Source organism: Sphaerodactylus townsendi, linkage group LG05, assembly GCF_021028975.2.
Source record: "Sphaerodactylus townsendi isolate TG3544 linkage group LG05, MPM_Stown_v2.3, whole genome shotgun sequence".
Lineage (NCBI taxonomy): Eukaryota > Metazoa > Chordata > Lepidosauria > Squamata > Sphaerodactylidae > Sphaerodactylus > Sphaerodactylus townsendi.
This window is the reverse complement of record NC_059429.1, coordinates 77939441-77951223: the sequence shown is the minus strand read 5'-3', so window position 1 is coordinate 77951223 and position 11783 is coordinate 77939441. Positions and strand designations below refer to the sequence as shown.

The 11783-nt window shown below is 49.1% G+C and overlaps 1 protein-coding gene across 1 annotated transcript; it reads left to right on the top strand.

The window, feature by feature from the left end:
• Positions 1–613: 613 nt before the first annotated feature.
• On the top strand, positions 614–11399 carry LOC125433549 (probable transmembrane reductase CYB561D1). The gene is made up of 3 exons (XM_048498156.1): positions 614–809; positions 8270–8307; positions 10652–11399. Exons 1-3 carry the CDS (start codon positions 686–688, stop codon positions 11153–11155), a joined length of 666 nt encoding a protein of 221 aa, XP_048354113.1. The 5' UTR covers positions 614–685; the 3' UTR covers positions 11156–11399.
• The last annotated feature ends 384 nt before the right edge of the window (positions 11400–11783 follow it).

The window sequence follows — 11783 nt, the reverse complement described above, 5'->3', positions numbered from 1 at the left end:
TCCCCCAAACAATCCCTGAAAGTTTGGTGCTGCTAGCCCAAACAATGCGCCCCCTGCAAGCCAAAAACCGAAAAAGCACTAACTGTTTAAAAAACCCACAAACGGGTGGGCGGAGCTTCGGACATGAATGGGGGGGGGGTTTCAAACCCGAGAAACCCCCCCTTACCTACGTCCATGGCAGGAAGTTGTTCAGTGCTCACAACCTGAGCGTCAGCCGCGTCAAGCCTGTCCGTAAAGCGCCTGCTGCTCTTTAAAATCCTCGTCTCTGAAGCGCGGAGATGGTGGTAGTGAAAGCAAAGGAGGGACTCCGCGCAGGCTTTAACTCCTGGGGCTCTTGAGAAAGAGCGAGGGTAGGAATGTGTTAAAGAAATAAAATTACTCCGTCTCACGGCTGGAAACTGTTGCCGGGTTTCAGCTTCGCAGTCGCACACAGCGCTAAGGAGGACGACAGCATCTTTTATTCAGGGGGCCGGCGGCAGCTCCACTGCCTAGTAGTTAGTTCCACCCAAGGCGAGGCCGGGCTCACCCACCTCCTTTTCTGCAGCAAAGAGCCGCCAGGTGCCGAGCCCCGCCCCGCGACCCAGGTCACCGTCCTCTCCCCGGGCAGGTGGGTGTCACCGCCAGCCCCACCCGGCCCTGTCCCCGACTAGAGCAGCAGCTCGTGGCGGAAGGCCGAAGCTTCCCCATGGCAGGCGCTCCCGCGGGCCGCCTGGTGCTTGGCTGGCTGCGGCGGGGCTGGGGGCTCGTGGCGCACTTGGCGGCGCTGGGCATGACGGTGCTCCTGCTGCTTCTCTCCAGGCCGGGCACCAGTGAGTGGCATCCTTTTCCTCCCCACCCCCCTGTGTGTATAATGTGTACACGCACACACACACATTTTCAAGCCCGCGGGAGGGAGGGATCTGGTACTAAATATATTCAAATTTATCAAATATATTTCTAGGCCGCGGGTGGGAGGGGAGCTGGTACTAAAGGAGGTCCCCACAAGCCCCTCCTCTTGACCACAGGGCGTTTTTTTGGAATGGGGAGGTGTCCGTGGCGTTGCCACAAGTATGTTTGGGCCTCCTGGAGAGCTTTATAAAGACTGGCTGTTGATCATTTCCACAAAGTCGCCCTTTCCTTGGGTACAATAATAATTCTGCAACAGCGTCCAGCACATGTCTTGTTAACTGTCACGAGAATTAACCCAGGAAGGTATCTCGTTGCTCTGGCAAATGGGACACACTTAAACAGTGGTGGGGTTCCAATAATTTAACAACTAGTTCCGGTGGTGGGATTAAAATAATTTAACAACTGGTTGTTGAAGGCTTTCACGACCAGGTTCAGCTGGGTTTTCTGGGCTGTGTGGCCGTGGTCTGGTGGATCTTGTTTCTAGCGTTTCACCTGCATCTGTGGCTGCATCTGTAACAAACTTCTCTCTGTGATACACCTCTGAAGATGCCAGCCACAGATGCAGGCGAAACGTTAGGAACCAGATCCACCAGACCACGGCCACACAGCCTGGAAAACCTAACAACTGGTTGTTTAGAAGCACCATTTTAACAATCGGTTCTGCTGAAGTGGTGCGAACCTGCTGAATCCCACCACTGGACACACACCTCATATAGACTCACTCATGCCTATGGTTCTGAGGGCACCTGAGCAAGGCTTTATAAGACAGATAAACAGGTCCTAGGAACACGTTAGATGGCTGTGCTGGTAGTCCAGGAACAGAATGAATAAAGGCACCACATCATGTCTTGTGAGAATCTCCCTGCTGCAAAAGAAAGGTGCAACCCCTTGCCTCTCCCCCCAGTAAGAACCCTCTCAAAGGTTGCCACCTTCAACCAATAGAGATCTATTCTCATGGAGAAAATGGCTGCTTGGAAGGGTGTACTTTATAGCATTATAGCTCTCTTGGGTCCCTGCCCTCTCCAGTTTGCCCCTCCCAAAAGAAATGTTCAGAAATTTCCCTACCCAAAGTTGGCAACCCTAGGCCACTCTAGTGACCTTAATCTGCTGTTTTCATTCTTCTGGCTACAATTCCAATTTTAATCTTTTTCTGTTTTCTTCCCTTGGTGTAGGAGGGTAACAGCTCATGTATCTAACCTGGAGGAGCCGGGTTTGATTCTCCGCTCTGCCGCCTGAGCTCTGGAGGCTTATCTGGGGAATTCAGATTAGCCTGTACACTCCCACACATGCCAGCTGGGTAACCTTGGGCTAGTCACAGCTTCTCGGAGCTCTCTCAGTCCCACCTACCTCACAGGGTATTTGTTGTGAGGGCGGAAGGGAAAGGAGGTTGTAAGCCCCTTTGAGTCTCCTGCAGGTGAGAAAGGGCGGATATAAATCCAAACTCCTCCTCCTCCTCCTCCTCCTCCTCCTCCTTCTTCTTCTTCTTCTTCTTCTTCTTCTTCTTCAGTAATAATACAGGGGGTGGCAGCCTGCCTAAGTCTGGAGGAACCACCTGCACCCCAAAGAACGTTCCTCCTATTTTGGTAGCTGTTTTGTTGGAAGAAAGGTTTTTACTAGGCTGGGGAAAGACTTCAACAATTGCTTAGTGAAGTGGCAGAATACAGATCAGGATATTTTATCTGGAGGAAACAGAGTTTAAAAGTGCTAATCCATGTTCAGCAATTTTAACCTTGGTTTCAGTTTTAAGAAATCGTACTCCCTTTTCTCTGAAAGCAATATATAATGAATACATGTAACTCAAACAGTACTTAAACGCTGCTTGGAATTACTTCACATATTACAAATTTTACATGGAAAATGCTTTTGGAGGGGAAAAGTGATGAAAACCAGAGATTGGCATGGCATGGCAGCAGTACGTACTAGCTCCTCCATTGTGCCTGATGTATGTGCTGAGATCAAGGCAAATCGTGGTTGGTGGTGAAAAGTGCTATCAAGTCACAACCAATTTATGATGACTCCATAGGGCAGGGGTGGGCAATTATTTTTTCCATGGGGCCGCATAAGAAACAGAAAATATTGTGGAGGGCCGGGCCAGGTGGTTTTGAAAGCCCTGCAGAAGCCGGCAGCCAAGGCAACCGGCTTCTGTGGGGCTTTCAAAGACACCTCGCGCCCCAGCAAGGCAGGGGCGCGAGGCGCTTTTGCCCCGCAGGCAGCCAAGGCAACCAGCTTCATGGCGGGGCTTTCAGCGCTCTCACTCCCTGTGCCAGGCGAAGCTCGCAGAAGCCAAAAGCGTTTCAAGGCAACAGCGGGCTTCTGCGGGTTTCAAAGACACCTCGCCAGCAAGCGTAGCTAGGTGAAAGCCCCGCAGAAGCCGGCAGCCAAGGCAACCAGCTTCTGCGGGGCTTTCAAAGGCGCCTCACTCCCCAGCAAGCCAGGGGGGCGAGGTGGTTTTGAAAGCCCCGCAGAAGCCGGCAGCCAAGGCAACCAGCTTCTGCGGGGCTTTCAAAGGCACCTCACTCCCCAGCAAGGAGGGGGGCGAGGTGGTTTTGAAAGCCCCGCAGAAGCCGGCAGCCAAGGCAACCGGCTTCTGCGGGGCTTTCAAAGACACCTCGCGCCCCAGCAAGGCAGGGGCGCAAGGCGCTTTTGAAAGCCCCGCAGAAGCCGGCAGCCAAGGCAACCAGCTTCTGGCGGGTTAAAGCGCCACTCCCTCAGCAAGGCAGAAAGCCCCGCAGAAGCCGCAGCCAAGGCAACCAGCTTCTCGCGGGCTTTCAAAGGCGTTTCACTCCCCAACAAGCCAGTGGGCATGGTGGTTTGAAAGTTCGCCCGCAGCCGCAGCCAAGGCAACCGGGCTTCTGCGGGCTTTCAAAGGCTCACTCCCCAGCAGAGGTGTATCTATGCAAACTGGAGCCCGGGGACAAAACCTGAATTTGGCGCCCCCCCCCCGGGTATGGGTGGCCACCCTTCCCTACCACGACCAAACAATGATTTTTGCACCACCTCACAAAACACCCCCCACCCCCAGCAAAACATACATGGCTCTCTCCCCACCAACTCTCTTTCCTAATTTTGTCCTTACACCAACCCTGTGAGGTAGGTTAGCCTGAGAAACAGCTGAGGTAGGCCTGAGAAACAGCTCCAAGCCAGTTCAAGGGAAAATTAACTTTTAAGCATGTAAATCTCTCACAAATCACCCCCATCAGAAGATTTACCAAACAAATGTCAGCAATATCTCTCACAGATCACCCCCACCCCCAGCAAAACATACATGGCTCTCTCCCCACCAACTCTCTTTCCTAATTTTGTCCTTACACCAACCCTGTGAGGTAGGCTGGCCTGAGAAACAGCTCCAAGTCAGTGCAAGGGGAAATTAACTTTTAAGCATATAAATCTCTCACAAATCACCCCCATCTGAAGGTTTACCAAACAAATGCCAGCATCATCATCAGTTCTGTTGCTGCTGGGATCCAGCTCAGCTTCCCTTCTCCTGTGCCTATCGGAGCCAGTCTGCTGAGAAGGCTTGTGAGTAAGGGAGAATAAGGCACACTGGGTCAGAGGGAGGGGAGGCGGAGCGCCCCAGTCCTGCTCCTGGGAGCACAGTGGGATTTCTCCCCCGCCCCCTGGACACTCCAGGCCACCGTACAGAGTGGGCGGGGCTACAACAGGCACTGACAACAGTCCCTGCCTCAGTGCGGGCTTGCTAAGGCCTACTGAATCAGCTTGTGTGCAGGGACGTTTTGGCGCCCCCCACGTGACCAAAATGGATGCGCCCGGGGACAAGAGGTACTGTCCCTAGGCAAAAACGCCTGTGCTTCCCAGCAAGGCAGGGGGGCCGGTCAGGGTCATCTGGCGGGCCGGATACGGCCCGCGGGCCGTATAATGCCCAGGTCTGCCATAGGGTTTTTCAAGGCAAGAGATATTCCACATGGTTTGCCATGGTCTACCTCTGTGTGGCAACCCTGGTCTTTCTTGGTGCTCACCCATCCAAATTTTAACCAGTACTGGCTCTTCTTAGCTTCCAAAGTTTGAGAAGATTGGGCTAGCCTGGGCTATCCAGATCAGGGGCCCCCTAGGTTATATGCCTGCAGAAAAAAAATATCTGGGCAATGATCTGTCCATGCACACACTTTGCATGTTTGTTCTATGTTGCAGTTCTTTCAGTGTATAAAGTTTGTATTGTTTGAAGTGATTGTCTGTGGTTAAGGGTAGCTACAGTTTTTAAAAATCACAGGTTAATTGAAAGATGGAAAAAGACATGCTACCTTGGAGGGTGGTGGAGTCTCCTTCTTTGGAGGTTTTTAAACAGAGGCTGGATGGCCATTTGTCGGGAGTGCTTTGATTGTGTGTTCCTGCATGGCAGGGGGTTGGACTTGATGGCCCTTGTGGTCTCTTCCAACTCTATGATTTGGTAAATATGTTGCTGGAGAGTGTAGCCTGGCTTTATAAAATCAGTCTCCAGGGAAAGGTGTGGAACATTCATTGAAATCCTAAGCAAAGTCACACTCTTCTAAACCCACTGACTTCAATGAGAAGGCATAATTTAACTTAGATGACACTGTTTAAGCATTTAACTGGACAACTGGGTTTTATTTGTTTCAATAGGATATTGGGAGAACGCAGAGATGCCTCTGCTACTTGGTTTGTATTGTGTTGTGCAATGTGCTACTCAAATGTGTTGATATCTTTTGACACAGTGTACTCTGCCTAGCTTTATGCAATCATTTAAATGCTGTATCTGCTGGTTATAATTTATTAATATCCAGTGTGGGTATTTTGTAGGTCTTTCCTAATGAAGTCTGGAATGTTCTTATCTTCCGTTTGGTGGCTGGAAGTTTTATTTTAGAACATGACAGCTCGATAGAACATAATGGATACTTCTTTTAGAATCTAACAGATTTAGTGAGCTTTATAGGGCAGACAACAGATCGTTGTATAGTCTCTTAGTCTTCAGTTTTTGATCTGGCAGTCCCATTATGTGCATGCATTTTGTTGTTTAGTACTTCTTTCAGTTGTATTTGACATGGAAGTGTCTGATTCTAGCTACAATGGGCATGATTCAGCTGTAATTAAACACTTTCAAGTGTTGTAGGGGTATTTTTGTGAGAGAACCAAGTACATGTTTTGCTTTTTCCCTTCAAATTAATGGAGTTAAGAAGGGTTTTCATTTTGACTGGAGTATAGTGTCTAGATTGAGGGATGTAATTGTATCTCTCTATTCTGCATTGGTTAGACCTCACCTAGAATACTGTGTACAGTTCTGAGCACCACAATTCAAGAAGGATATTGACAAGCTGGAACAGGCCCGGCCTGCAACCAGCAGCTCCCTCTGTGCTGGGACACCACTTGTCGGCACCCAAGGCTGAGCCCAATTACATAATTGGGAGGCCTCTCCCCTGCTGGGGGATTGTGCCAGTGCACCAGCCTCTCAACTGCCGCGGCACCCATCCAAGTTGCCTCCTTCCTTCCCCAAAGCCTTTGGGGGCAGGGCTCAGAGGTGGTGATGGCTTGGATGGGCATACCACCTCCTGGGCTGCCTGCCATGGCACCCTGCCCCCGCCTTTCAGCAGGCGGGGGATGACTCAGGGAAGGGGGCGGTTTGGCTGGCTTGCCGCTGAGGTACTTGTCTAAGCTGCTCCCACCCTGGAGGCCAACCCCAGAGTGTGGGGGGGGGGCGGGGGGGCGCCCTGAGCAGGCGTTGTCCCCCGTGCGCCATTTCCCCCCCATACAACTCTTGTCCAGAGTCAGGGCAGGCAGCGAGCAAAGGCCTGATCAAGGTAGTCCAGAGTCACGGCATAGGCAGGAGATTAGGCAGGCAGGCTGAGAGCCAGAGGAAGACCAGGCACACAGAGCTTAGCAGGAAGTTCACTAATTGCACCCAAACAGAGCCAAGCCCAAGACAGGGTTTATACAAGAGGTCCTATTGTAATTAACATGTAGTCCTAATTAATTTGTATGAGATTTAAAACTGCCTTGAGTGGGTGTTTCTCAAGGAGAATGTTTCATCTGCGTGTGTTCCAAGTCAAGAAAAAAAAAGAAATAGTTAAGGCACACAGTTGTTTTTGCAAATTAGATAATGACTGAAGGAAAACAGTGTTATTTTTTTAAAAAATCTTCATCAGCCTTTTGAATTATGGCATTTCCTTGCAGCCACAGCCTACAATGTCATCTTGTTCAAGTAATTTAGGTAGAGCAGATGTGATAGGTGAGCTAAGATGAAAAAAGAATTGACTTTCAAACTTCTGATCTTCAAAGTCCCTTCTCCAGCTTCTCTTGTTTATTGGCAAGCCTGGCACTTCTGATGCAGGATCCCTGCTTATTACAGGAAATGACCGAACCTTTTATTTTCTAGGTGTGCATTTTGGTTGATTCAAGGAACTAGGTAGTCCTGTTGGGTCTCACTGTTGCCATGCACTGTAAGGATAACCTGACTCCTCTGTGGCTGCATACGGTAGGGGAAGGTCTGTAGGAGTGAGACTGCAGAGACACTTGCTTACCATTATTAACTTCCTCACGGGGAGCTTTCTGGTAAATTGCCCGGAGTGCCCCAAGGCTCATATTTCATTTTGGTAAAGAATAGCACTCACAATTTTGAACCTAAAGTCTCAGTTTGGAAAGTTTGCAGAGACAATCAAAATCATGGTGTGTGTGCATAATAAATAGTTCTGAATATCTTGGCTCCTTCTTTCTTTTGTTTGCATATTTGCAGAATCTTCAAAATGTGAGGATAGACTTCTCTCTTGAAAATGCAAGGATAGTCACAGGGAAGCAGAGATTGTCTGGGTAGGATGTTCCTGATTTGGGTGTGAGGGGAACACTGAACATGCAGAACTTCCTAAGGTTTTCCTGAATTGTTGCTTAATGTAGCCTGTACGGTCATCTCAGCTGTTGTCAAGATATTCAGAATTCAGCAACCTTCTAGTCCTGTTATTGAAACAAACAGCATATATTAAATGCATGCTTTGTACATCCAGTCTGTATAGAAATAGCTTGGAGAGGAGGTTTACCTCAAAAACAAGGCTTGTTTAAAAGCACAGTTTAAACCACATTCTCTTATCCATCCTAGCATTATAAATATATATTAGAGTGGGAAACACATATGCCCAGGCTGTGATCCAGAGTCCTGCATGTACATAACATTCTCCCTGTCAGCCATGATTTTACACATGATTGTTCTCTTCCCACCTGCCCACCTTCTGTAATTGGTGAGGGGGAAATTCTCCTTGGCCTGGCAGGACTGTCTGACTCAGCAGTCACTGTTTGGCAAAGACCAGACTTTCTTTGTTTTGGGCTGCTACCAAAAAAGAATCAGTTACTGGGATCATGAGTATTTATAGCTTGGGAAATTGTTCAGCTTTGTCTAAACCTTTTTTCTTTTTCTTTCCAGGTTTATTTTCTTGGCACCCTGTGTTCATGTCAATAGCAGTAAGTTAGTTTTTTCTATTTTCTGCATATAACTCTGTTATCTGGTGTTGTTACTTTTGGCACTCCGGGGAGAACAGGTCAGCTTAGTGGGATGAGGGGACATCAGATCCGAAGGAGTCACACCTGTGGGACAAGTATGGCTGGTCATGCCGATGGTGGGTTGGAGATGGTTGTCACTTGCAGCAGTGCTCCATGGCAAGGGTATTGTTAGGCCTAAGGCAGGGGTGAGGCAATGGATAGAAAGGGCCAGACCCTAAACTGTGGAGGCAGGTCTAGTTGTTGAGTCATCCCTTAGGCCAGTACGATGATGAAACTGGGGGTGACTGGAAGCAGAGGAAGAGTGGGAGATGGGAGAGCTAGAGTGAGCCTCAGAGGAGAGGTTAACTGCTGAGGGATGAGGAGTATTTTCTGGTACTGGTTCTGGTGGGTTTTCTGGGCTGTGTGGCCGTGGTCTGGTGGATCTTGTTCCTAACATTTCACCTGCATCTGTGGCTGGCATCTTCAGAGGTGTACCACAGAGAGAACTCTGTCTTGGTGTTGTCTGACATAGTAACCTTCTGAAATTCACAAACAGCAAGACAACTTCAATAAGAAAGAAGAGACTCTGAAAATTAGCAAAGCTTGGCTCCCAGTACTTAAAAAATGGACTGATAACCCCACCCGCAATACAATGCACTCAACCACACCTTTGCATAGCAAGTTCCATCCAAACACTTAATGATTGGTTCCCCACCCTGGGACATGGACAATATACCACACTAAACTTTCCCTTCTCACTAGATACAGTGAGAAACAGACTTTTCTCTGTGATACACCTCTGAAGATGCCAGCCACAGAGGCAGGCGAAACATTAGGAACAAGATCCACCAGACCACGGCCACACAGCCCGGAAAACCCACCACAACCAGTTGAATCCGGCCATGAAAGCCTTCGACAATACATTTACTGGTCCTGGCTGAAAGTAACAGTAAAGACAGTGACTGGCAGCTGCTGACTGTGTTAACTTTTCAGGGAATATGGAATTACGTCCACCATCTTGTCTCCTCTGGGTGTTGGCCTTGCAAGTGCCATGCCTGACCATACCCAGCCCCAGCTCTCATTCTCTGGGAAAAGTTATCTGTTTGCAATCCATTTCACTGGCAGACAGTCTTTGTAAGCATTGTACTATGCAACACTGGCGTCCTACAGAGTTTCAGAAGCTTCAGACTTAGCTCTGCCATGGTGCTTTCCTTTCATGTGAAAACCCTCCTGTGTGATCCCTTCACTTTGTTTCAGGTGCCACAGCAGATTAAAAGTGCTCTCCTGTGAAATACAAATGATCGTACACTGCTCTGAGCCCTGTAGGGAACTGGGCAAGATAAAAATGCGAAAAATAAATAAATACCCAGCTCTTAACCTGTTGTGATGGGAGCGGGGGGGGGGGGGGGGTGTCAAATGACCCTGGGTGCAAAATCGCCCCCATGCCCCCCTCCCCCTATGCCAACCCGTCTTAGCAGAGCTGGGTCAGTGTGGGGGAGGTGCCTAAAGGCAGAGCTGGCCTGCTGCCTGGAACCGGTCTACTGCTGCAGCGCCCGTCCAAGCCACCTCCTTCCCTCCCCAGGCCCTCAGTGCGGGGGCGGGGGTGGCTTGGAAGGGCACCACGGCAGCAGGCCGGCTCCTGAGCTGCCCGCCATGGCAGCAGGCCTGCCTCCCTTCAAGTTGGCTTCTGCCCCCCAGGGCCTGGGGAGAGCTGTTGGTGGCCTGGAAGGAGGTGTGGGGGGCGTCTTGGTTGGGAAGCATGGCAGCAGGCTGGCTACTGGCAGCAGGCCTGTCACTGCAGTACCTGTCTTAGCCGCTCCAGAGCCCCACCTCCGATCATGGGGGGAGTTTGGGGGCAGGGGTGTGTGCCCAGATCAGGTGATGTCCTCAGCTGCCATTTCCCCCAATACACCTCTGGATGGGGGAGCATGTATGGAAGGCAGGCCAGGGTGTGTGTTACAGATGGGTGGTTGGCTTGTTTAGTCTGTTGAGCGCATTCAGTTCTCTACCGTGCAAAGATAGAATTCTCAGCATTTTCAGGGAGTTGTATTTCCTAGAGAAGGAAGTTGGGCCAATTCAGATGAATTAAGGCTGATATAAAGTATGTTCATTTCAGTTCCTTACTTGCTTCCTCTACAGCTTCTGTGTCTACAGTCTGAAGTTATATGGTTCTGGATAAGCTTTTATTGCCTGATACTGAAGATAATCTATATTGTACCGGGGACACTGGCTTGGTTTTTTAGATGAAGTAGGACATGAGCTAGTTAAATAGGCAAGCTTGTTAGGGGACAACTACTAGGTTGCTAATCAGTTCCTATGTTTTTAGTTCTGTCTCTGCTTGACAGAAGCCATCCTGATCTTCTCACCAAATGGTTCCCTCTTCTGCTCCTGCTCCCCCAAGATCAAAGTACAACTGCATTGGACTGCACAGATGCTGGTGCTCGTGGCTGCAACACTGGGCTTGGCCTTCATTATCTCCAGCAAGAACCGAAGTGAACTCCCACACTTGGTCTCCTGGCACAGCTGTCTGGGTCTCTTGACACTTCTGGCCTTGTGTGGACAGATCTTATGTGGACTATGCTTGCAGTTTCCACAGCTGCTGAGGAACTTCTCTGTGGCCCAACTCCAACTGTACCACACTGTGTATGGACTGGTGGTTTACCTGCTAGCTACTTTCACTGTGGTACTGGGCATTTATTCTGACTGGTTTCAGGCCCAGATCAAAGGGGTGGCTTGGTATTTGTGCCTGGGCCTACCCTTCTGTTCAGCCTTGGTCATTATCAAACAAACTATTAGAACTCATCTTCCAGAAAAGAGAGAGCACGTTTGAGCTTCAGATTCTTCAAGAACTGAAATCCTATCCCTTGTTTTTTTTCTTTAATACATTTGAGTTTGAGTACCTGTGTGTACCCAGCCCCCTTTGTCTTATAGATCTATTTTGTATGTTTTCTGTATATCTTGATATGGTGATCTATTTTTCTTGAATGAATTAGCAGAATTTCCTTGTTTGTCTTTTAAAACATGTAAGGCATGTACTTCAGCAATCTGGAAATACATAGTGCTGATAAGCTAAACACAGAGGCTTCACTTGTCTTCATGCTTGAATATGCTGTGCTTTCTTGATGCAGTCACATAACAGTTTTCTATCTATTTTCTGTAGGGTAATAACTAGGTTACTTGCTAGTGGAATAGTGGCAGAGCGGCAATACAGTTTAGGGTATCTCAAAGCATTCCTTTTCTAAAATACCGGTAAGTAGTTTTTCTAACCCTATCTGCAGCCCAGAGTGCCGATACTCTCCTGGCTGATGGGAGTTTACTCTCCTGGCTTCTGTTTCACCTTTCTAGCACCTACATTCTTCCCATGGGACTTACCCTACTCTCCTGCATGTGATTTTCGCCATGCTCTTCCATATGCACTCTGTTGGTCAACTAATGTCCTGGAATTGGAACTTGGCCAT